The 25,526-nt window shown below is 46.6% G+C and overlaps 1 protein-coding gene across 1 annotated transcript in view; it reads right to left on the bottom strand.

Annotated features, from left to right (window-relative positions):
* LOC136676266 (dynein axonemal heavy chain 10-like) overlaps nt 1–25,526 on the bottom strand; it is a 133,516-nt gene that overhangs the window by 80,570 nt on the left and 27,420 nt on the right. The window contains exons 13-25 of the mRNA XM_066653128.1: nt 18,481–18,651; nt 16,215–16,363; nt 15,989–16,140; nt 14,618–14,782; nt 14,272–14,479; nt 12,597–12,753; nt 10,419–10,898; nt 9,332–9,490; nt 4,543–4,659; nt 3,933–4,035; nt 2,430–2,608; nt 1,662–1,873; nt 1,240–1,396 (exon numbers count right to left, since the gene is read on the bottom strand). Coding sequence (XP_066509225.1) covers nt 1,240–1,396; nt 1,662–1,873; nt 2,430–2,608; nt 3,933–4,035; nt 4,543–4,659; nt 9,332–9,490; nt 10,419–10,898; nt 12,597–12,753; nt 14,272–14,479; nt 14,618–14,782; nt 15,989–16,140; nt 16,215–16,363; nt 18,481–18,651 — 2,409 coding nt within the window. The remainder of the gene's footprint in view (nt 1–1,239; nt 1,397–1,661; nt 1,874–2,429; nt 2,609–3,932; nt 4,036–4,542; nt 4,660–9,331; nt 9,491–10,418; nt 10,899–12,596; nt 12,754–14,271; nt 14,480–14,617; nt 14,783–15,988; nt 16,141–16,214; nt 16,364–18,480; nt 18,652–25,526) is intronic.

Below are 25,526 nucleotides of genomic sequence, written 5' to 3' on the forward strand. Positions count from 1 at the left end.
AGGGTCACCGGTTCAATTTCAAGGACCGGCAAGAGAAAGTTCATCCATGGCTGAAGTGCCCTTGAGCAAGGCACCTGACCCCAAAGTGGTGTGCAGCCTGCTGGATCAATAAAGCTGACTCTCTCTTAAAAACAATCAATAACTGTTTTATGTCGTGTGGCAAGGTGGTGCAGCAGGTAGTGTCTCTGTCACAGCTCCAGGGTCCTGGAGGTTATGGGTTCTAGTCCCGCTCCGGGTGACTGTCTGTGAGGAGTGTGGTGAGTTCTCTCTGTGTCTGTGTGGGTTTCCTCCGGGTGACTGTCTGTGAGGAGTGTGGTGTGTTCTCTCTGTGTCTGCGTGGGTTTCCTCCGGGTGACTGTCTGTGAGGAGTGTGGTGTGTTCTCTCTGTGTCTGTGTGGGTTTCCTCCGGGTGACTGTCTGTGAGGAGTGTGGTGTGTTCTCTCTGTGTCTGCGTGGGTTTCCTCCGGGTGACTGTCTGTGAGGAGTGTGGTGTGTTCTCTCTGTGTCTGCGTGGGTTTCCTCCGGGTGACTGTCTGTGAGGAGTGTCGTGTGTTCTCCCTGTGTCTGCGTGGGTTTCCTCCAGGTGACTGTCTGTGAGGAGTGTCGTGTGTTCTCCCTGTGTCTGCGTGGGTTTCCTCCAGGTGACTGTCTGTGAGGAGTGTCGTGTGTTCTCTCTGTGTCTGCGTGGGTTTCCTCCGGGTGACTGTCTGTGAGGAGTGTCGTGTGTTCTCCCTGTGTCTGCGTGGGTTTCCTCCAGGTGACTGTCTGTGAGGAGTGTCGTGTGTTCTCTCTGTGTCTGCGTGGGTTTCCTCCGGGTGACTGTCTGTGAGGAGTGTCGTGTGTTCTCCCTGTGTCTGCGTGGGTTTCCTCCAGGTGACTGTCTGTGAGGAGTGTGGTGTGTTCTCTCTGTGTCTGCGTGGGTTTCCTCCGGGTGACTGTCTGTGAGGAGTGTCGTGTGTTCTCCCTGTGTCTGCGTGGGTTTCCTCCAGGTGACTGTCTGTGAGGAGTGTGGTGTGTTCTCTCTGTGTCTGCGTGGGTTTCCTCCGGGTGACTGTCTGTGAGGAGTGTGGTGTGTTCTCTCTGTGTCTGCGTGGGTTTCCTCCGGGTGCTCCGGTTTCCTCCCATGCTCCAAAAACACACGTTGGTAGGTGGAGTAGAGACTCAAAAGTGAGTGTGTGAGTGAATGTGTGAGTGTGAGAAGACGGTTGAGAGAATCGCTGAGGTCATGTGACCCTCTACCTTCTCCATGCTGAGCTCTTTGACGGCGGAGGTGACGATGTCTCCGATGACGGTTCCGTGTTTGTGTAGCTCCATGGTGAACATGTTCTCCAGGGTGAAGGTGTCTGGGTTCATCTCGAAGCTGGTGCCCGTCCTCTCCATCAGCTCCTTCCAGTGTCTGACACAAACACAGACACACAATGGAGAAGACAGCAGAATGCATAGCTCTTATATAATGCTTGACTATAGCAAAGATCTGTAAAATTCCCTGCTCAGGTAAAGCACCGATCTATAATTCAGATTGATTCCCTGTTGGGTTAAAGCATGGTGCAATGACTTGGGATCACTGCATCACTGAAGCCACCCTGACCCACATGCACTTGCTCTCCACCTCCCAATTGCAACACTTAAATCAAGAGCACAGAGAAAACGCCATCCTGTACCTTTCCCGCAGAGCCTCGTTCTTCAGATCTAGAAGCAGAGGCAGCGAGTCTTTAAACTCTTTCATGCGTCCCTCCAGGAAGAAGGCGACAGGCAGCGCTCTCACATCCTTCGGCAGCTTCCTCAAGCTCTTAATGAAGCCCTCTGTGCCTTCCTGGAGCAGCTGGATGTTCAGATTCACCCACAGTGTCTGAGACCACTCTGTCTTAGCAGCCTGGGACACACACATACATCAGCCATAATATTAAAGCCACCTCCTCGTTTATGAACCCATAAAGGACCCCCACAGAGCAGGTGTGATGTGGTGGTGGATCATTCTCAGCGCTGCAGTGACACTGACGTGGTGGTGGTGTGTTAGTGTGTGTTGTGCTGGTGTAGAGTGGATCAGGCACAGCAGTGCTGCTGGAGTTTTTAAACCCTGTGTCCACTCTCTGTCCACTCTGTGAGACACTCCTCCCTCGTTGGTCCACCTTGTAGATGTAGAGTCAGAGACAGTAGCTCATCTGTCGCTGCACAGTGTGTGTCGCTCGTCCTCTAGTCCTTCATCAGTGACACAGGACGCTGTCGGCTGGATGTTTTTGGTCGGTGGACTGTTCTCAGTCCAGACACTGAGGGGTTTAAAAACTCCAGCAGCACTGCTGTGTCTGATCCACTCTACACCAGCACAACACACACTAACACACCACCACCACGTCAGTGTCACTGCAGCGCTGAGAATGATCCACCATCATGGTCTACAGCTGGATTTGACTGGAGAGAGAGAGTATAACCTTCTGTGCTTTGTAAATCTCGTAGATCTGCCTCAGACCACTCATCTCCCGCTGAACGTTGAGCAGTTCTGGATACATGGTGATTGACAGGTCAAACAGCTTCTCAGCATTGGCCAGCTCCTGACGATCCGCCTCCATTTTAGCCAACTCCTGCTCATAACTGCCCATAATGGTCAACCCTGAGGGACGAGGACAATAACAACTGTTTATTGGGAGTAACATTAAGGCAGAACTAAGTTCAGGGTGTATACAGATTAAAGGAACCTATAGGATGTTTGCAGATGACATCACATCTCTGCGTGATCATGCAACCATCATGCAGACAGACCGGAGAGATCGCAAATGGTGTGGAAATGTTCTCTGAATGACAAAAAGTGTACTGGATTAAAATTGCAAGCAATGCATTGAACACTAGATGTTGGAACATTTGCTGTGAGAATTTGTGGGTATTTAGCCACATAAACATCAGTAAGATCAGAAAACATACTGATGTTGTTATCGAATAGAGCTCTGTCAGTCATGGGCAGCTACTTCAAAATGTCCTATTTCATCCCAAGCTTATGCATGGCCATTTCAACAAGCAGCAGTCCTCATTGGGTTATAATTATAACCAAACACGGGTGGCATGGTAGCGCAGCAGGTAGTGTCGCAGTTACACAGCTCACAGGTTGTGAGTTCGATTCCCACTCCAAGTGACTGTCTGTGAGGTGTGTGGTGTGTTCTCCCTGTGTCTGTGTGGGTTTCCTCCGGGTGACTGTCTGTGAGGAGTGTGGTGTGTTCTCTCTGTGTCTGCGTGGGTTTCCTCCGGGTGACTGTCTGTGAGGAGAGTGGTGTGTTCTCTCTGTGTCTGCGTGGGTTTCCTCTGTGTGTGATGCCCTGTGAAAAACTGGCGCCCCCTCCAGGGTGTATTCCTGCCTTGCGCCCAATGATTCCAGGTAGGTTCCGGCCCTAATGCCATCTTGGAGCAGCATGACCAGCATGAAATAGGTAAAGAACAGAGTTTGGGAGAAGATACTTCAGAACTTCATTTGGACTTTGTGAAGACTTTGTGAAACCTTTGTTTTTTGGGCTTCTCAAAGGTAGAACCTTTCTCCTGACTGTGTTTGGTGGTCACATTTGAGGTGAGGTTCTGGTTTGAACATGTGCTGCTGAATCATTCCAATATTACCACTGTGTAGCTAACAGTTACTAATAATACATAGAGCTCGCTGAGTGCTGTGTGTTTGAAGAGCAGAGTCCAAGTGGATCTGGTAAAGTCATGGCGGAGGTGTGTGTGGAGACAGTGGTGGGGACTATTTGCATATTCATAGATCTATGAAGTGATGAAAGTGAAGACGAAAAGCGTACATTTATATCAAAGACACCTTTTTAGGCATTAAAGGACATTTATCTTGAAAATACCCTCTATATCGGTAACTGAACAGAGGGAAGTGTGTAGAGGTTAATCAATGCCTTTAGAGAAAGGACTTTATTTCAGTGCCAGAGCATGGGTCGTCTATGTACCTTTCTCCAAGTCGTCTCCCACCGCTCCTGGGCCGTGCATGTTAAAGCTCTCAGCAAAGATGGCCAGCTCCTGCTTGTACTGTGCTATCTGTTCCTTGGTGATCTGATCAAAAAAAAGAGTGTAACAGATTATAAAATCAAAGCACAAATTATGAATCCACACTGAAATACATTATAATTATGTCTTGGCCAGTGACATCTCAAAGGGGATATATTCTCACCTTTCAGCACCTGTTCCTTTAAATGATAATGAGCCGCTCTCTGTTCACCCCGACCCCGAGCGCACAGCAGTGAGGAGCGAGGAGCAGAAGCTCTGGTTTTTAGCCGTTTTCACTCTGTTCTCTTATTTTAATTACAAACAGATAGGTCTAAAAATGAACAAACTGATCTGCCAATAAAGTGAGAATACTCCCTTAAAGTAAATTAACAGTGTTTATGAATTCTAATCTCCTCTAATAATCTCAACAAGAGTGTCACAACAGGAAACTAAAGAGATACTGACTTAGGAAAGACTTCACAGGCCAAGACATCATTTCTTCTCGTATTTGTACAGGACTGGTGTGAGTAAAACACACAGGCAGAGGTGGTAGCAGTTGTTAAGAGCTCTCACCTCAGTAAACTTCTTTTTAACTCTGCCCAGGCTGCGGTCCACCTGCCTGGACTCAGCAAAGAGATCCCTCCACACGTTCTCCATGTGGGAGACCAGCTGTAACTCCTCCTCTGTGGACTGCAGAGAAAATGATGATGTTTATTCATTTGTGGAACGCTGAAGGAGGATTCAAAACGAACCTCATCAGGACTTCACTGGTGGAAATGTCTATTGTATGGAGCTAGATTTGTGTCAAATATGGTACATTTTAATCAAGCATCAAAAGAATAAATATCAAATTAAACTGGAAAAAATAACATAAAAATCTGAACTTTCTTTTCTGAATATTTTTTTCAATTCTCATTTTGCGTTCTCGCACCTTGTCCAATGACCTACCGGTCCAGGAATGTTGTAAAATGCAAAACACAATAAAAACAGGAATCTATGCATCTGTGATATGTTCATTCTCTTGCAGATTTATTCATTCATTCATTGTCTGTGACCCTTATCCACTTCAGGGCGGCGGTGGGTCTGGAGCCTACCCAGATTCACTGGGAGCAAGGCGCGAATACACCCTGGCTACACACACTCACACATTCACTAACACACTCACACTTACGGACACTTTTGAGTCTCCGATCCACCTACCAACTTGTATTTTTGGAGCTTGGGAGGAAACCGGAGCACCCGGAGGAAACCCACGCAGACACAGGGAGAACACACCACACTCCTCACAGACAGTCACCCGGAGGGAACCCACACAGACACAGGGAAAACACACCACACTCCTCACAGACAGTCACCCGGAGGAAACCCACACAGACACAGGGAGAACACACCACACTCCTCACAGACAGTCACCCGGAGGAAACCCACGCAGACACAGAGAGAACACACCACACTCCTCACAGACAGTCATCCGGAGGAAACCCACACAGACACAGGGAGAACACATTACACTCCTCACAGACAGTCACCCGGAAGAAACCCACGCAGACACAGAGAGAACACACCACACTCCTTACAGACAGTCACCCGGAGGAAACCCACACAGACACAGGGAGAACACACCACACTCCTCACAGACAGTCACCCGGAGGGAACCCACACAGACACAGGGAAAACACACCACACTCCTCACAGACAGTCACCCGGAGGAAACCCACGCAGACACAGAGAGAACACACCACACTCCTCACAGACAGTCATCCGGAGGAAACCCACACAGACACAGGGAGAACACATCACACTCCTCACAGACAGTCACCCGGAAGAAACCCACGCAGACACAGAGAGAACACACCACACTCCTTACAGACAGTCACCCGGAGGAAACCCACACAGACACAGGGAGAACACACCACACTCCTCACAGACAGTCACCCGGAGGAAACCCACACAGACACAGAGAGAACACACCACACTCCTCACAGACAGTCACCCGGAGGAAACCCACGCAGACACAGAGAGAACACACCACACTCCTCACAGACAGTCATCCGGAGGAAACCCACACAGACACAGGGAGAACACACCACACTCCTCACAGACAGTCACCCGGAAGAAACCCACGCAGACACAGAGAGAACACACCACACTCCTTACAGACAGTCACCCGGAGGAAACCCACACAGACACAGGGAGAACACACCACACTCCTCACAGACAGTCACCCGGAGGAAACCAACGCAGACACAGGGAGAACACACCACACTCCTCACAGACAGTCACCCGGAGGAAACCAACACAGACAGAGGGAGAACACACCACACTCCTCACAGACAGTCACCTGGAGGAAACCCACGCAGACACAGAGAGAACACACCACACTCCTCACAGACAGTCACCCGGAGGAAACCCACGCAGACACAGAGAGAACACACCACACTCCTCACAGACAGTCACCCGGAGGAAACCCACGCAGACACAGAGAGAACACACCACACTCCTCACAGACAGTCACCCGGAGGAAACCCACACAGACACAGGGAGAACACATCACACTCCTCCCAGACAGTCACGCGGAGGGAACCCACACAGACACAGAGAGAACACACCACACTCCTCACAGACAGTCACCCAGAGGAAACCCACACAGACACAGGGAGAACACACCACACTCCTCACAGACAGTCACCCGGAGGAAACCCACACAGACACAGGGAGAACACACCACACTCCTCACAGACAGTCATCCGGAAGAAACCCACGCAGACACAGAGAGAACACACCACACTCCTTACAGACATTCACCCGGAGGAAACCCACACAGACACAGGGAGAACACACCACACTCCTCACAGACAGTCACCCGGAGGAAACCAACGCAGACACAGGGAGAACACACCACACTCCTCACAGACAGTCACCCGGAGGAAACCCACACAGACACAGGGAGAACACACCACACTCCTCACAGACAGTCACACGGAGGAAACCCACGCAGAAACAGAGAGAACACACCACACTCCTTACAGACAGTCACCCGGAGGAAACCCACACCGACACAGGGAGAACACACCACACTCCTCACAGACAGTCACCCGGAGGAAACCCACGCAGACACAGGGAGAACACACCACACTCCTCACAGACAGTCACCCGGAGGAAACCAACGCAGACACAGGGAGAACACACCACACTCCTCACAGACAGTCACCCGGAGGAAACCCACACAGACACAGAGAGAACACACCACACTCCTCACAGACAGTCACCCGGAGGAAACCCACGCAGACACAGAGAGAACACACCACACTCCTCACAGACAGTCACCCGGAGGAAACCCACGCAGACACAGAGAGAACACACCACACTCCTCACAGACAGTCATCCGGAGGAAACCCACACAGACACAGGGAGAACACACCACACTCCTCACAGACAGTCACCCGGAAGAAACCCACGCAGACACAGAGAGAACACACCACACTCCTTACAGACAGTCACCCGGAGGAAACCCACACAGACACAGGGAGAACACACCACACTCCTCACAGACAGTCACCCGGAGGAAACCAACGCAGACACAGGGAGAACACACCACACTCCTCACAGACAGTCACCCGGAGGAAACCAACACAGACAGAGGGAGAACACACCACACTCCTCACAGACAGTCACCTGGAGGAAACCCACGCAGACACAGAGAGAACACACCACACTCCTCACAGACAGTCACCCGGAGGAAACCCACGCAGACACAGAGAGAACACACCACACTCCTCACAGACAGTCACCCGGAGGAAACCCACGCAGACACAGAGAGAACACACCACACTCCTCACAGACAGTCACCCGGAGGAAACCCACACAGACACAGGGAGAACACATCACACTCCTCCCAGACAGTCACGCGGAGGGAACCCACACAGACACAGAGAGAACACACCACACTCCTCACAGACAGTCACCCAGAGGAAACCCACACAGACACAGGGAGAACACACCACACTCCTCACAGACAGTCACCCGGAGGAAACCCACACAGACACAGGGAGAACACACCACACTCCTCACAGACAGTCATCCGGAAGAAACCCACGCAGACACAGAGAGAACACACCACACTCCTTACAGACATTCACCCGGAGGAAACCCACACAGACACAGGGAGAACACACCACACTCCTCACAGACAGTCACCCGGAGGAAACCAACGCAGACACAGGGAGAACACACCACACTCCTCACAGACAGTCACCCGGAGGAAACCCACACAGACACAGGGAGAACACACCACACTCCTCACAGACAGTCACACGGAGGAAACCCACGCAGAAACAGAGAGAACACACCACACTCCTTACAGACAGTCACCCGGAGGAAACCCACACCGACACAGGGAGAACACACCACACTCCTCACAGACAGTCACCCGGAGGAAACCAACGCAGACACAGGGAGAACACACCACACTCCTCACAGACAGTCACCCGGAGGAAACCAACGCAGACACAGGGAGAACACACCACACTCCTCACAGACAGTCACCCGGAGCGGGAATCGAACCCAAAACCTCCACGCCCCTGGAGCTGTGTGACTGCGACACCTACCTGCTGCGCCACCGTGCCGCCCCCTGATGTTTATTACATTTATTAAATGCACCTGAACCTCTTTCATAGAAGGGAATGCTATACATCAACTCTATGCAGAAACTCTGAACTCTACACTGAATTATCTGGACCTGAGCACATCTCAGACGGTCTGAAAAACAGTGGAAAAATGTGCTGTGGTCAGATGAGTCCAGGCTTCCCTTTGTTTTCATGACAATGTTGAATACTCTGCGCCAAAGACGAAAGGGACCATCCAGACTGTTATGAGCTAAAGGTGCTCAGTCACAAGTGGGGACCACTGTTCTGCTTGTAATACCCCAGAGCCAGCCCCCAGGTCTCAGAAAAACTCTGAAACTCAAGAGGGCAACCCCTGGCACCAGGAAACTCCAAACTGGAGGAACAGGGCGGCCTTGCCCTTAAACGAGGGAGCACCTCACCCCCTATGAGACCAAACACGCAGACACAGACACAACATAGATGACTTGCACATGTGAGAAGTTAAGTCACTCAGCATTAATTTAACATAGTCTACTACTGAACGTAAGTGTGTGTCGCCCTGTGAAGGACTGGCGCCCCCTCCAGGGTGTGTTCCTGCCCTGCGGCCAAAGATTCTGGGTAAACTCCGGACCCACCGCCGCCCTGAACTGGATAAGGGTTACACACAGTGAATGAATGAAGGAACAGTCTACGACAGTGTTTGAAAGATTTTGCTCCGTAATACATCATATTTTCATCACTGATAAACTGGAGCTCACCTGTATGTTGTACATGGCCAGAGTCCTGTATCTCTCCTGGATGTCCACACTCCTCATCTCTACGCTCAGAGACATGTCCCGGATGTTTGAGATGGTCCCAAGAACAAACTTCAGATCCTCTAGACTGTCTGGAGTCCTCTTCAGATTGTCTGACAGTTGCTGTTTTCAATGACAGAAGCTCTAACATCAGTTTGAGTTCAGTTCAGTTCTATTTCATTCGCTTGCAGCTACAAAAAAGGCAGGTTCTGATTTGGATTATTTTTGCCTAGATTCAGCTTGTTGTTTGTTAGCTGTTAGGGTAGAGATATACTTGCTTTTAACTAAGCGTTCACGTACGCATCATGGCTGCCTCGTGTAGCCTGCGTCCGATTGGTGCGCAGGCTGTGCATGTGATCAGAAAATAAACGTTACGTGTACGCAAGGTGCAGTACACGCGTAAACAGTAGGGGACAGTGCAGTTGATCAACAGTATCACAGAATGTTTTTAAGAAGGCTGTGTCAGAGCCAAGTCAGCGATTACCCATGTCTTTTTCTGGTCTGCCCTCTAGTGGAAGCCTCCAGTTACAAGCGTAGCACACAGACCAGTGTGTGAACAGTTACGTTCACGATGTAGACGGTTGTCTGCAAGTACATCTCTACCCTTAGCTTTCATTTTCTTTCCTGGGACAATCCTCGAGTTGTGTTTTTTTATTTCCTAGGCAGTGATTACCATGGGGTGGTGTTCCTCTGTCTTTCCAGTCCCAGCACTGACTCCTAAATCTTGCAGGGTCTTAGTCCGATGCAGAGCTGTAGGCCCCCACTGCCGGTTCTATAATAACACACCACTGTCCACCTGTTTCTCTGCATACTTTATCCCCCTTAATTTTACCCTGATCTTCAATGGTTACGACCCCACAGAGGACCCCCACAGATCAGGTAAGGTTTGGCTGAGATTAGTCTCAGTGCTGCAGTGACACTGTGTGTGTTGTGCTGGTACAAGTGGATCAGACACATCAGAACTCACGTAAAAGGTGGGTGGGTTTAAATTCATATTTACAGCTGTCGTGTTAGGAGTCCCCACTATTCTATTCAACCGCTTGTACTTCACCTGTAGTTCCTTCTGGAGGGAGAACAGATCCTCTCGTGCTGATTCGTTGAGCAGTTTTCCAAGAGACAAGACCCAGGCCTGAGCTTTCTCCTGCACGGTTCGAGCGAGGGGCTCCAGGTTCAGCCGAATGATGTGTTCGTCCTTCACCAGGGGCTGCAGCGCCACCTCCTTTCTCACTTGGGAGTAGAACTGCAGCTTCTCGTCATACCTTGCGCAGGAGGGCCACTTGGCTGCGAACTTCTCCATCATGATGGCTCTGTCCAGCTTCCAGAGCTGTCGGTAGCGCTTCCATCGGTTCAGGTAGCGCCCCATGGCTTCGAGGAGTTGCTGAACACTGTGGGATATGGCCACGGCACACTCGTTTACCTGCGGAAGCTGGGAAACCTCGCTGTAGAAGCTAAAGACAAATGGCTCGTCCTCGCCGTCCACTCGCTGTGGAGGACACTCGATGCAGGTGCCGTGCATCCAGCGAATGAACCGCTACAAAAGGGAAAAGAAGAGCAGGATTGTGTTTGAGAGCAAAGATTAGGACAACCCTTATCACCCCATATACTGAGAAAATAAGTCAGATATACTGGAAATAATCAAACATAAACCTATATTCATAAAATACACGCGGTTAGACTTTACAACTTTACAACACTGCTCCCACTAAACCACTTACATCTACACTGACACTTTACTGACAGTAAGAATTCAACATGTTTTTGGACGTGCAACATTCAATACAGTGCTGTGTGATATTCATACATTATAATGTGCAATATTTAAATCTACCAATGTGTAATAACTCATGTACAATAGTCATTTACATTTAGTTGTAAATATTCCTCAAAAATTTTATGTTTCTTATATTCATTCATTCATTCATTCATTCATTCACTTATTAATTGTCTGTAATCCTTATGGGCTCAGGGCGGTGGTGGGTCCCGAACCTACCTGGAATTATTTGGTGCAAGGCGGGAACAGACCCTGGCTACACACACTCACACATTCACTCACTCACACCTACGGACACTTTTGAGGCTCCAATCCACCTACCAACGTGTGTCTTTGGAGCGTGGGAGGAAACCCACCAGACACAGAGAGAACACACCACACTCCTCACAGACAGTCACCCGGAGGAAACCCACGCAGACACAGGGAGAACACACCACACTCCTCACAGACAGACATCCGGAGGAAACCCACGCAGACACAGGGAGAACACACCACACTCCTCACAGACAGTCACCCGGAGGAAACCCACGCAGACACAGAGAGAACACACCACACTCCTCACAGACAGTCACCCGGAGGAAACCCATGCAGACACAGAGAGAACACACCACACTCCTCACAGACAGTCACCCGGAGGAAACCCACGCAGACACAGAGAGAACACACCACACTCCTCACAGACAGTCACCCGGAGGAAACCCACGCAGACACAGGGAGAACACACCACACTCCTCACAGACAGTCACCCGGAGGAAACCCACGCAGACACAGGGAGAACACACCACACTCCTCACAGACAGTCACCCGGAGGAAACCCACGCTGACACAGTAACATTATTAATTTCCCAACTCTGGGACTAATTAAGAATGATCTTATCTTACATTTAAAAGATAAATGCACAGTCAGAAAAACACAGTCCAAGAAGTCAGTAACAGGGGCAATCCAACTCTTAGCAAAGGTCTAAAATTTTAACAGCATTAAGGCTTAGTTTAAAGCTCTTATAGGCCGTCCTTGTGAATCAGATTTACTGAAGCACAGTCAATACCAGAGACCCTCACCCAGCTGTGCCAAGGTCAACCTCTGTAAAAATCATAATGAAAGTGCAAGAAACTGGAGACTCTGCTGTAAACAAATGAAATGCAAATTTCAAATGGTTCAGACCTGAAAATGGTCTTTTCTCAGACATTAGCCATCACAGTGGTAACAGCTGACAGCATCTAAACTGTGCTGTGTTCAGAGAAGTTTATTTCACAGTCTACGTGTCTCTAAATGTCTCTGTAGTGTAACTGTATGTAAGAGTAAACAGCTGCAGGTGGTGTGTGTCAGTATTTCAGTGTGCAGCAAGTTTATAAGCTTGTTGTGACTGTTCCTAGGATTTCTTCTCTGAGTGGATTAGAAAGCAATTTTGTGTCTCAGTGCCATGAATGTAAATGTAAACGTATCTAATCTTTTCCCACCTTGGTGCTCTCTACACAGTTGCGGACACTCTGTATGATGAGCTTGTACACCTCGTTACTTTTGGGGTGGAGCACGATCTCAGGGGCAGAGAGGATGGTCTCGATTTGAAACAGTGGCATGGAGCCCATCAGTGCCTTGTTAAACACCTGCAAGTTCCTGCAACAGAAATATTCTAATTAAAACGTTACCTACACTGTAAAAAAAAAAAAAACAACAGTAAAATTGGGTAAAAAAACAGTAAAAAAAACTGGCAGCAGTGGTTACGAGAATTTCACCATAAAATATACGGTCATCTTTTTGTCAATCATACAGTTTTGTTTACAGTACTTTTCTGTTAAAAAAAACAGATATATACAGTAAAAAAACATTCTATTTACATAAAATAACATCAAATAACAAAGAAACATTGTTTTTCATAAAATGAACATGTAAATTGTGTGACAAATGAGAGAATGGAGACTGAGATAAAGACAAACCACATCCTGTATTCAGCCACACTCCAGCACTCGGAACACAGGCTGATGGTGCACATCTCATCACAACATGCACACACACACACACACACACACACACACACACAATAATCACCCCAATGCAACCCAGAATCAAAAAGTCTCAAAGACAGAAAAAAAAAACAAAGAAACTCTGAAAATCACAGAAAATATGGAGAAGCAAAGCATGCTGGGAGCTCCCTAATGGGTCTCAACTCCTCCCAGTTATTGGACACTTGTACCGCCCTCTAATGGTGTGTGTCTTTAACAGTGAAATAATGTGTTTTTACAGTAAAGAGATGTAAAGAATAGTACTTCGGCTGATGAAAGTGTTTACAGTATTTCACTGTTTTACAGAAACTGTTTTCACCTTTTTAGAGTTTACAGTCATTTACTGTCAAAGTTTTACAGTTTTCCACCGTGAAATGCACAGACAATTTTCACAGTGTAGTATATAAATGTATAAAATTCAGTAACAGTGCTTTGTGGTGGAAGCAACCCCTGATCACAGTAACAGTACAGATATAACCACAATTTGCAGGAGGCCGAAGAGACAGGTCAGGGTCCAGCTGAGATTTTTACAGCTATGTGGAGACACTCCAAATCAAAATGATTGGTTCTGATTATTGTTCTGAGTAAACACAGAGGATCAGTGTCCATGGTCCACATACACAGCATCACAGGCTAAGAACACGACCCAGAGCAATAAACCTGTCACCACTAGTGTGAACACAGCCTCCCTCCTACTGACTGTTGTTGGCGCTCTGAGTGTGGAATGTTGGGACTATGTTGAGCTGCTAGTGAGCAATTTGTTAGGAGATTAGGAGGCCAGGAACGCTGATGAGTTTTACATATTTTTGAAGGCTCTGATTTGTTGTGGGGCAACCGTAGCCTAATGGCCTACCTCTCTGTGTGTGTGTGTGTGTGTGTGTGTGTGTGTTATATGTTGTAAAATGATGAATAAACGCACAGTTGCACGTTTTCACTAGTTCAAACCTGCTCATCGTCAGTGGATTTGCATGTCCTGGTGTCCAGATGCTACAGATGCTTCTAGTCGTAATGAGACAAGTTCTGCTAAGTAATATTTTTAGTACAGCTCTTTAAAATCAGGTCAGGACAAGGGTCTCAGTCAGAGCAAGTTGAACGTCTCTCAGACTGTGTTTACAGCTGTAGTCGGCCTTACCTCAGCACCATCTTGGTGAGGGAGTCGTAGATTTTGCGCTCCCAGTAGATGTAGTACTGAGCCATCGTCCTGGACTTTCCGCTGCTCGTCTGCACGACCAGACTCTCCATCTTGGTCAGGAGAGGTCCGATAGCTCTGTATTTCCTGCTCAACAGGTTCACATCTTTAGCTCTTTCACCCTCGATCAGCTCAAAGAACTCCTTCACACCTGAAACACACACACACACACACTTTATTTAGGTGTGTACTTTATCATTTTAAAACTGTAGTCTATATGAAACGTTAGGTTCTCCTACACTGTTTATATCCAGCTGATCGTCTCTAAGGAACACACACTGATCATTACCTGGGAGGTCTCGTGCTCGGTCTGGAGCTGGGAACTTGAAGAGGTTCGCTGACTCGATGGACTGAAGCTTGGAGTCTATGTCACTTTCGTTCTTCTTAATCTGGTTCACCAGGGACTCCAACTTGGAAGAGGCCTGGTCACTGCGGCTGATGAATTCGGAAATGCCTGCAGGTCAGAGGCGATGTGATGGACATAAGACAGACAAGTAAATGTGGGTCTATGTTCTTTCACAGTGAGGACAAAGCCTATTCTCCAGATATACAGAGCATCTGTGCTGCAAAGCCTGCATGTGTATCACCCACATGGGGAGAACACACCACATTCCTCACAGACAGTCACCCGGAGCAGGAATCGAACCCACAACCTCCAGGCCCCTGGAGCTGTGACAGAGACACCACCTGCTGAACCATTGTGCCGCCATCCAAACAAAATCAATCAAAAAATAATAATTGGTCCAAGAATAACAAGTCCTTCCCTATGTCCTCATTGAAAAAAAGTGAGATCCATGAGAGAGTGAGTGAGTGAGTGAATGAGTGTGTTAAAGAGTGACTGAGTGAGTGAATGAGTGAGTGTGTTAACGAGTGAGTGAGTGAGTGTGTTAACGAGTGACTGAGTGTGTGAGTGAGTGTGAGAGTGAGTGAGTGAGTGAGTGAGTGTGTGTGAGTGAGTGAGTGAGTGTGTGAGTGAGTGAGTGAGTGTGAGTGAGTGAGTGTGTGAGTGAGTGAGTGTGTGAGTGAGTGTGTTAACGAGTGAGTGAGTGAGTGAGTGAGTGTGTGAGTGAGTGAGTGAGTGAGTGAGTGTGTGAGTGAGTGTGTGAGTGAGTGAGTGAGTGTGTGAGTGAGTGAGTGTGTGAGTGAGTGAGTGTGTGAGTGAGTGTGTGAGTGAGTGTGTGAGTGAGTGTGTTAACGAGTGAGTGAGTGAGTGTGTTAACGAGTGAGTGAGTGAGTGTGTGAGTGAGTGTGTGAGTGAGTGAGTGTGTGAGTGAGTGAGTGTGTGAGTGAGTGTGTGAGTGAGTGTGTGTGTGAGTGAGTGAGTGAGTGTGTGAGTGAGTGAGTGAGTGTGTTAACGAGTGAGTGAGTGTGTGAGTGAGTGTGTGAGTGAGTGAGTGTGTGAGTTAGTGTGTGAGTGAGTGAGTGTGTGAGTGAGTGTGTGAGTGAGTGAGTGTGTGAGTGAGTGTGTGAGTGAGTGAGTGTGTGAGTGAGTGTGTGAGTGTGTGAGTGAGTGAGTGTGTGAGTTAGTGTGTGAGTGAGTGAGTGTGTGAGTGAGTGTGTGAGTGAGTGTGTGAGTGAGTAGCCTGTTCCACAATGTGCCGAGGCAGGGGCTGAAAACACTTTTTCACATACTGTACTCAGAAGTGTAGCTGTGTCTTACCCAGGGAATTCCAGTTAAGTCGTTTATATCCAGCACGCATCACTCTCCTCAGTTCTTGCACTTGTGCAGCCAACAGGAGGAGCTCTGCGTCATTCAGACTGTCCATCAGAGACTGGTAGCGGTTCACCAGATTCTTCAGTCCGTCCACGTATCTACACACAAGAGACATGGGCTCGAACGTGGGGGGATGCTCGGACACATTTTAAAAACCTAAGGGTCAACGCACCTGAGGAACTTGTCCTCCTGCAGAGCCACATTTCGGGCCAGTTCAGGAACAAAGTGGCCCAGCTGCTCGAGGTACTTGGTCTCAGAGATGATCTCCTTTAACTCCGGCGCAAAGTTCACCACGAAGTGTAGCCCTCTCTCAGAGTCCTGCTGCGGGGAGACCACAGACCACACACACACTCAGCTCAGACAGTACACACACATCACTCAGCTCAGACAGTACACACACATCACTCAGCTCAGACAGTACACACACATCACTCAATCCACACACACACTGGTGAGAAGCAGCAGCCAAACACACAGCGTACTCTCGACCAGGAACGATCGTCCACCTGGAGGACTGCATCGGGCACTAGGGTTTAACCCAGGACACAGCGCCAATCTATATCTGGGCTCACACACATTCACTCACACACCAGGACATTCTATTAGAAGCCAATTCACCTACCCTCCATGTGTTTTTGGATTGTGGGAGGAAACCGGAGACCCCGGAGGAAACCCACGCAGACACAGGGAGAACATGATGGAGATATGGACCCAAGATATGATATGATATGAACCCAAGATCCCAGCGCTGAGAGGAGAATGTGCTAACTGCTAAGACACCGTGCCGCCCAAAGACAGGACAGTAAGCCTTGTGCTAAAGTAACATTCTGCACAGTGTGAACGTGCGCATGCCGGGACTCCTCTATTACCATATTGTATTTGATACAAAGCTAACTGCGCTTCTCGATCTCCATCCCTTTTAGAGGTCTGGCCACTAGGGGACCTGCGGAAAGAGGCTTTATATTTACGTTAAAGGGGCTGCACTTCTCCTAACAAAGGTTGAGAAGGGTGAAAGGGTCCTTGTATGCCTGGAGAGGATCATTTGGAGGCTGAAAATGTGTGAGTTTGTAAAATTTCTTCTTGCCCTACCACAGATCCAGCATCCCGGACACTGAGGAATTCCAAAACCCTCCAGTGAGGGAACTGTCAGCACAGAACTCAAGACAGTGCCGCCAGCTCAGAGTTGGTATTCAAACAATGTCCGATACCAGACATGTTAAGAGCAAGGCCACCCTGTCCCTCCAGGCTGGGGGTTCCCTTTGTCAGGCTTTCCCCTTTCAACTTTCCTAGTTTTAGAATTCCCGGGCCCATGAGGGTTGGATCTGTGGCAACAGAATCACACCAGTGGTTCCCCCATGACATATCCCACATGAATCCCTATTCACGGACTGCACTGAGGAGCGACTGTCTCTTTCAGAGCGCAGTGCTAATGTAAACAGATGGAAAGGTGGATAAATGTACCTCATACACAGATCCTCTCCCTGCTCTGGAGAGAGTCTCACAGCACTCAGAAGCACAGAACAACACCACCTCTTTGCTTCCCACAGTGTAGCATAACGAGGAGGAAACAAGTAGTAAAATCTGTTAGCCACATTAGCATTTTCACCATAGGATCTAATGTTAAACTATTAGCGTCAGACACTAATTCGTCTCTGTTCTTCTGTCTGAATGTGAGTGAGTTATTCACACACAGATCACACACAGGCTTCAGTCATCGTCTTATTTCACTGCTGTGTTGTTGTAATGTGTAAGAGACGACAGACACAAGCCCCGTACTCCTCTGTCTCAGTCTTTTCTCCCTGTTTACAGGTAAATAATCTGACCCCGCTGTCCCTGCTCTCTGAGAGTGAACAGACTCTTGGAGGATAATGTTTTAAACCAGATTTAAAAGTTTAATGAAGTAGTTCTCCTCGTCTGAAAGTGGGAGTGATCAGTGAGAGATGTTTTAGCTCCTAATTCCAATCTGTACTGTTAGGTTTAATTATCTGTGATGGGAGCTATGTAGGAAGTATGTAGCTACGTTGTGGCACAGCTTGAGGTCCTCTTCTGGACTTTAAACAGAGCTCTGTTTACAAACGTGACACGAATAAATGGGTCAGGGATCCACACTTACATTTCCAGCTATTTCAAGTCTAAATGAGGACAAAAAGTGCTGAAAGAGACAATAAAACAATGTAAATATCAGTTTTTATTTGAGTTACGTGTTTGAGTAAAGAGACGGTCCCTAATATGTATGGTACCCTACTCTGTGACGTCAGCTGCAACCCATGGATAGTCGCCTCAAGATTTGTGGTCCTGTCCCCATCCACCTCACAGTAATGGAGTAACAAAACACAGACCCTGCTCCTGATTCTCGTAAATCATTACACATTCGCCCGGTAAGATCCTCCCACTCTACTGATAACCCCCGTCTAACTGTGAGTGGTAGAGTTTCTGACCGTCTCTGGTACGGCGTCTCCACAGTTCTCTCCAGCACTGTTGAGCATCAGCAGCAGGGTTCTGTTCATGAGCTGAGGTAGAATCTGCTCCGTCGACTCTTTCCAGCCCTCGTACTTCTTCACCTCGTAGTCCCGCATCCGCATCCCGACCTCCAGGTACTTCGCCTTCGTCTGAGAACACAGCACACACACGAGCTCTGAGACAAAGTGGCTTAATGAAACGTCTGTGACCTGCTTTGGTCCAAACCCCACGAGCCCCACAGCAGTGTTCTCCCCCTGTGTAAACAGCTCTGTTCAGAACGCCCGCTTTCATCACCTGTTCCTTTAAATGATAATGAGCCGCTCGCTGTTCACCCTGTTGTGAAAAATAATTTTATTACTTTGTATTAGTGGACAAATATCATTGAATGATGATTAGTTAAAATTAGAAAGTATAATTACATATTCATTGTATGAAACCTTGTATTCATATGAATGATTAACCAGTATTTTAACCATGCATTTAAACAGTTTAGAATCTGCACACTAACTGACATGCTGACTCAGTGTTTACACCTTTCTAATTTCTTAGATCTTTAACAGATCTGCACTCAGGCTTTTAGCATAAATTACAACTGTTAGCCAAAAGGGGGAGTTGAACTTTAGGGCACCTCAGTGACCTTAAAGTCCATTACTGACCCCTCATAATCTTGGTGACAGAAAAGGAATGTGGGTAATAAAACCTACAGAGTCAGAAGGCCAGGATGAGTGTTTTGGGGTCATAGGTGCATGGGAAACCTGCACGCAGGAACCTGAGTACTGACATGTCTAATTATGCATATTAATATATGTTAATCAGCCAGAAACGCCTTGCCAGCAGGGTATTCGTCATTTGGGGTATAAAACTGTGGAGTCAGATGGGAAGGTCAGAACTTTGCGTGGAAGGGCACTAGGTTGCGTTTCTTATGTATTAGTTCTCCTGGTACCAGTATTAAAATAAATACTTTGGTTTGCTTTGAACTTCACTCGACTGGTCTTTGTAACGCTTCCGGAACGAGCACGCCTCCCTCAGGAGAGAGGGTGTATTTTGGATCTTTTGGAGATCTTCTAAATTTTAATTACTTTGGGAACGGTCCAAAAAGAACATTTAATTCTTCAATTGGTGACCCCGGACGTGCGGAAGTGTGAGAACAAGACCGACTTCGGACTCCTTTCCACTCGCGGCCGCAATTTATTGAGGTGGGTGAGCAGACCCTGTTTTATTCAAATTCTGCATATTGGAATTTCTAAATCAGAGTGGTGCGGAGGTCTGAAGGCGGTCTGGAGTGAGGTAATGAGCAAATCAATTTATTTTAAATATGTTTTTATAATTTTTTATTGGTTTATACATTTGGGGTTGCTTGGTTATGGTATTTACAATGGTTTAGATGGAAGTTGTGCCCATCATGGAATTTATTATGGTTTCGATGGAAGTTGTGCCCATCATGGTTTTTTATAATGGAATTTAAAATGGTATAGATGGATGATTGGTTCCCATCTGAGACAGAGTGGTGGCGTCCTCAGCTCGTAATCTGACAAGGTTTCGTGTTAATTGCCTGGTCTAGGGGTAGGCCGTGAGAGTTCGTCTCCTCAGAAGTATATTCATATGCGGTGAAATAATTTAAATAAAAGAGCGGAAGTTGTTCCCGCCACGGTTTGAAGTGTATTTTAATGCAACCTGATTGTGTATTAGTGTGTTCTATGTTCTAAGAGGCTGTGTTATTTTTTGGGGCTATTTGCATGACTGTTGTGTATGTCTCTGCTCGCTAGAGGGCGATAGAGGAGTGTCTTGCTGGGTATATGTGTGTGTGTGTGTCAGCTGAAAGAATTTTTTTTGGGAGAAAATGGAGAAAGTGGGGGACTGATCAACCTCCTTTTCTTCTCCGGTTGCTTTTGAGTGTGTGTGTGAAGAACCCTCCATGTGCTGTACAGAGCCATAAATTTTATGTGAGTGTGTTTAGAGAAAAGAGGGGAAAGGACATCTCTGTTTTAAGAGTGTCAGTGAGAGAGTGTGCTTAATGAGAACGGAAAATGTCATAAAGAGAGATTTAGAAATAAATAGGGAAAGAAATTTGTAATGGTATAAATTATGAGCTTCGTTCAAGGACAGTTATTTAAAGAATATGAACCTCAATAAAATGAGGGGTTTGTTTATCTATGACAATGAGCCTGAACGGAAGACGTTTTAAAGTAAAACATATAAAGTTAATTAAATGAGCTTTCTTGGAGACTATACATTAAGAAAATATAGACAATGAGCTCCAGAAAGACGTTTTTAGAGGTTGAGAATAGGTGAAAGGAGAGCAAGGTGTAAAGCTGAGTAATTAATATGATAAATTGGGGAAACTGTAAGGTTTAAACACGGGAATTAAAGGGAAAATTGTTAATTGAACACTTGCTCTAATTTTGAATCTGGTTTCTTTGATATTGTTAATTTAGATTTGTGGTAGATAAAATATATTTGGTATTTTGTTTACTGCTTATTGTCCTAAGAATCTTATTTTTCCCGTTTAGTTAGTATTTTTTAACTATGGTAGTTCGTCTAAAAATTTATTTTCTGCCTCGGTTTCAATTTTTTCGTTCATCATAACATATTTTGTAACCTGCTTGCTATTCCAGTAGTTCTCAAAAGTTTGTTTTCGCTTGTTATAATATATCTTGTGATTTTACTGTGGCTTGAGAACTGTTGAGTGTCTCTGGAAATTTGTTTGCTTCCTAAAATATAGTCGTTGGTTTAATTCTGTGTTGTGAGATCTTAGTCCTGCTTTTCTTGCTTTTTTCGTTTCCTACAAATTTTGTTTCATATATTGGCGTGTTATTTCCGTCTGACTAATAAGTTTTTTTTTCTCTCTCCGTGGGTCGGTTTCATACTTCATGTAAATTAGGCTTGATTTGCTTTTATATTCAATACTGTGTTTGAAGACGAACTTATGTTTTCTATCAACCTGTGAAATTCTTCACAAGGTTGAGGTGGTTCTGCTTTTATTGGCTGAGTTTGTAAACTTGACTGTAAAACTTTGGACTTTTTATTTTATATGAACTAAGGCGGACTGTGCTGAGAGCAGCGGCGGCTGCGTGGGCGATTTGCGTGGGTGCTGGGAAACTGTTTTAATTCACTCTGAATTGCAATGAAACCTAGCGGTGATAATTGATTTGCAATTAAAGGGTGAACTAGAACGAAGACCAATTCAGGTAAGGTCCAATTTTTTAATCAGCTTCTTACAGACATTATGGCTACTCCTAGTGATTCACATAATGAATTAAACGCCATTTACGGCGTGGGGAATTGGGAATGGAAACCGTTTGTACAACAAATTGAAATTATTACTGAGGGATTAAAACTGGGAGAAATACATTTGAAAAAGCGGGATGTTGTGCACAAAAGTGTGCTACAGAGATTTGAAACATGGGCTAAAAATACATACAGGAGAGAAAACTTCTTTAATTTCCGGTATTAATCAGTTGAAAAGAGAGCTGGAGGAAAGATTATGTCAGGCTGAAGCAGAGGTTAGTAAGGCTAGCCTTTTCCAAAGACCTAAGGCAAACGCAAGTTTAAAAATAGCTAAAATAGACATTGCGGAGCTTCTAAATTTTAAAATGGCATTCCTCAGTCTCATTCCGCAGCTCTTACTTTGAAAACAACAGGTCAGTCACACTCGAACGCCGTTTAACTCACTGCCGTGAACACGGAAGTGGACGTTGAGTATATGAAACACAAGGGGGAGGAGCCTACAGCTCCTACAGCTCCGCCTCCCCCATATAACATAGGTCACGTCACACTAGTTGATAATGTCCCACCAGTTGATAATATCCTCCCTGTTTTCAGTGTTGATTCCGGCAAAGTGAGCGTACAGACAGACACAAGAGGCTGGGATTTTGCTTGTGAGCAGCCAGCTCAAAGTGACACATATACAAAAGCACACATACACGACCCATTCCAATTGCGAAAGCCACATGAGTCAATTTTAAATACACATACGGATATTAATACCGACCGTTATGACATTATTGATGACACGGGAAAGCATGTAGAACAGGATAATCTGCGCCTTGTCGATAAACAAACACTAACAACACCATTTAAGAACTCGATGCCACGTAAAAATAAACAAAAAATTAGGATTAAAGCAGATTTAGACGGCCATGTCACAACGGCTGACTATGATCAGGATGACGGACATATAGCAGATGATGAGGACAGTGCGAATGGACGACGTGGTGGTAGACGGCTTTCTGATTTGAACAAAACATTATGTGCCATGGAAAAACTCATATTAGAAGAACAGAGACAGTTGGACTTAAAAAAACAGACTTTAGAATGCGACATGCAAACTTCAGACAAAACGGACATTTTGAGACGGAGCACCGGACCCCGACACCCGCCTGACAGATATACGTCTGACACTAACGTTGTCACTATGTTTCCATTAGTGGCCACTAGCACAGGAACATATAAATATGTACCATTATCACTGACTGATGCACAAACTTTGGTCGATCAGCTTCTGCCTTTATGTAGTGGAGCGGCTGCTTGGATTAGAAAGCTGGACAGTCTGACAGGTGGCGTGACTGTAGCACTTGGGGATTTTAGAAATAGTATTAAAAGATCAACTACTTCCATGGAAGCAGCTGAAATAGAGAGACAGGCTCAGACATTTACTGAACCTGACTATGATCTTTTCTATATGAACAATCATAAGGAAAAATTAGATAATAAAGACAAGGAGATACTTAAGTTACAAAGAGACCTACTAACTGTTCAACTAGCAGAAGCCAGGAAATCTATAAATAATAATAAAAAGCAAATAAAGTCTGATACCATGATGCCTATGACTGCACTGCCACATATGCAATCACCACTAACATTTATGAACAAAAACACATATATGCCTACTCAATCAGGGCCACCACAAAACCCACCGTATAATTATGGACCAAGTCCATATTTCTCATATCGGCCCTACTCATGGGGCAGGGGGCGTGGTAATGGTGGGAGGAGGGGCAGGGCCCGCCGTCGGACAGCGGCATGTCTAAGATGTGGAGCTTTGGACCACTGGGCAGCACAATGTAGGGCACCACTGTCTACTGACACCAGCTATCCACAACAGGCACCACAACCACAGGCGGCACCAAAACCGGAGCCATCACATCTTCCTGCTGGCCAATACAGCATGGAGCCGTGGGGTGGACATTGACGGGGCCAAGAGGAGCACCAGGACAGCAGGGCCAGGGCAGAACCATGCTGTCATTAACTGTGGGGGCCTCCGAAATTGTTTTTCTGGTGGACACGGGAGCCACATGGTCAGCCATCAACATTGTATTACCTGCACATCTGATGAGCGAACACACTGTGCAAGTAAGGGGCTTTTCGGGGAAATCTACATCACTGCCAAAAACAAGACATTTGCCAGTCAGTACTGGTACACAGACTGTGTCAAAACTGTGGCAGTGGTGGGGTACACTGACGGTATGTACCTGATGAGACCTCAACAGGATGAGTCGATAGACATTTCCTGGGCTTTAGTGACTGGACAGACGGACCGGTCACTACGACTCATTGCCTTGTTCCACCACTGGTCGACTTGGATTACAGCCATGGCACCCTACGTTCCTCCGCCCGACCCATTCCATGTCACTCTGTTTTATGATGTAGGGGCTCTGAAGGGGTCCTGAAGGGGTGGCATCTCCTGTTTCACTAGCACCACAACAACATTGTTGGTCACCACACATTTCACTAGCTCTTGATCAAGAGACACAAGGCCAAGCAGTTGGGCCCTATGGTAAAAAGAGCAAATGAGGCCACGGATTGGGTCTGGACACAGCTGCTTGGTCTCATGTTTTCGCAGTCCACACAGACATATCACATCACTGATAACTCACCAATCTTAGTCACATTGCACCATTAATTGCTGCCTAGACACCATGGTTGTGAGGACTGTGATTATCTACAGATGGAGGTATTATTAGCATCACTACCTGACACATTGTGGTCCACAGGACCAGATGATGTATGATAGACTAATCAGACATTTGTCTATTTTTGTATGAATATTACACAACCAATTTGGATTGCCCAATAAAAAAAAAAAAAAAAAAAAAAAAAAAAAAAACCTGAAACTGTGAAAGACATGTTAGCATTTTTAGGACTGACTGGCTACAGCAGACAATACATTACTGTGTCGGACGAACATAACCTTTTAGGGACATGGTGAAATCGCTAGGGATGAGAAATTTGTCTGGTAAGCTGAATTGGACGGTGGAGTCGGTACAGGCGTTTATAGACGTTAAACAAGCCTTATCCGTCGCAGTTGACTTAGCCAGACCTGACTATTCATTACCTTTTTACACAGATGTTTCTGAAACAGACACTGTGATAAATGGTGTACTGTTTCAGAAAAAGGGGGATGGTAGAGCAGTACTAATGTATTCAAGTGTCCCATTGGACCTTATAGAGAGGAGACAATCAAAGTGCACAAGACATGTAGCAGGACTGACTAAATTAGTTCAGAAAACAGCACATTTGGTAGCAGGATATCCATTGCGCATTCTAACCACACATGGAGTAGTAGCGTACATAAACTCACAGATGTTCACACTCACTACATTGAGACAGAGACGCATTCACAAAGCATTGACTGCACCCAACATCACCTACACACACGAAGGAGTTAATATGGCAGATGGGATGTTGGAAGGTCCACCACATGAGTGCGAGGAACAGGTGGAAAGGCAAGGAAAAGTAAGACCAGACTTACAAGCCACACCCATTCCAGGGTCATGGAATTTATGGACGGATGGGTGTGGGTACAGGGCAGATACAGGTGAAGTCAGAGCAGGATACGCAGTAGTTCAGGAAGCGAAGGGGGAAACACAAGAGTTTCAGACAGTTATTGCAGACGAAGTGAAACAAAACCCATCGGCGCAGAAGGCAGAACTGCTAGCAGTAATTTCAGCATTAGAAGTGGCACATATAGGAAAACAACAAAACACTGGAAAATCTAAAACAATGGTGGCACCCATACATGTCA

This window comes from Hoplias malabaricus, chromosome X2, assembly GCF_029633855.1.
Source record: "Hoplias malabaricus isolate fHopMal1 chromosome X2, fHopMal1.hap1, whole genome shotgun sequence".
Taxonomy (NCBI): domain Eukaryota; kingdom Metazoa; phylum Chordata; class Actinopteri; order Characiformes; family Erythrinidae; genus Hoplias; species Hoplias malabaricus.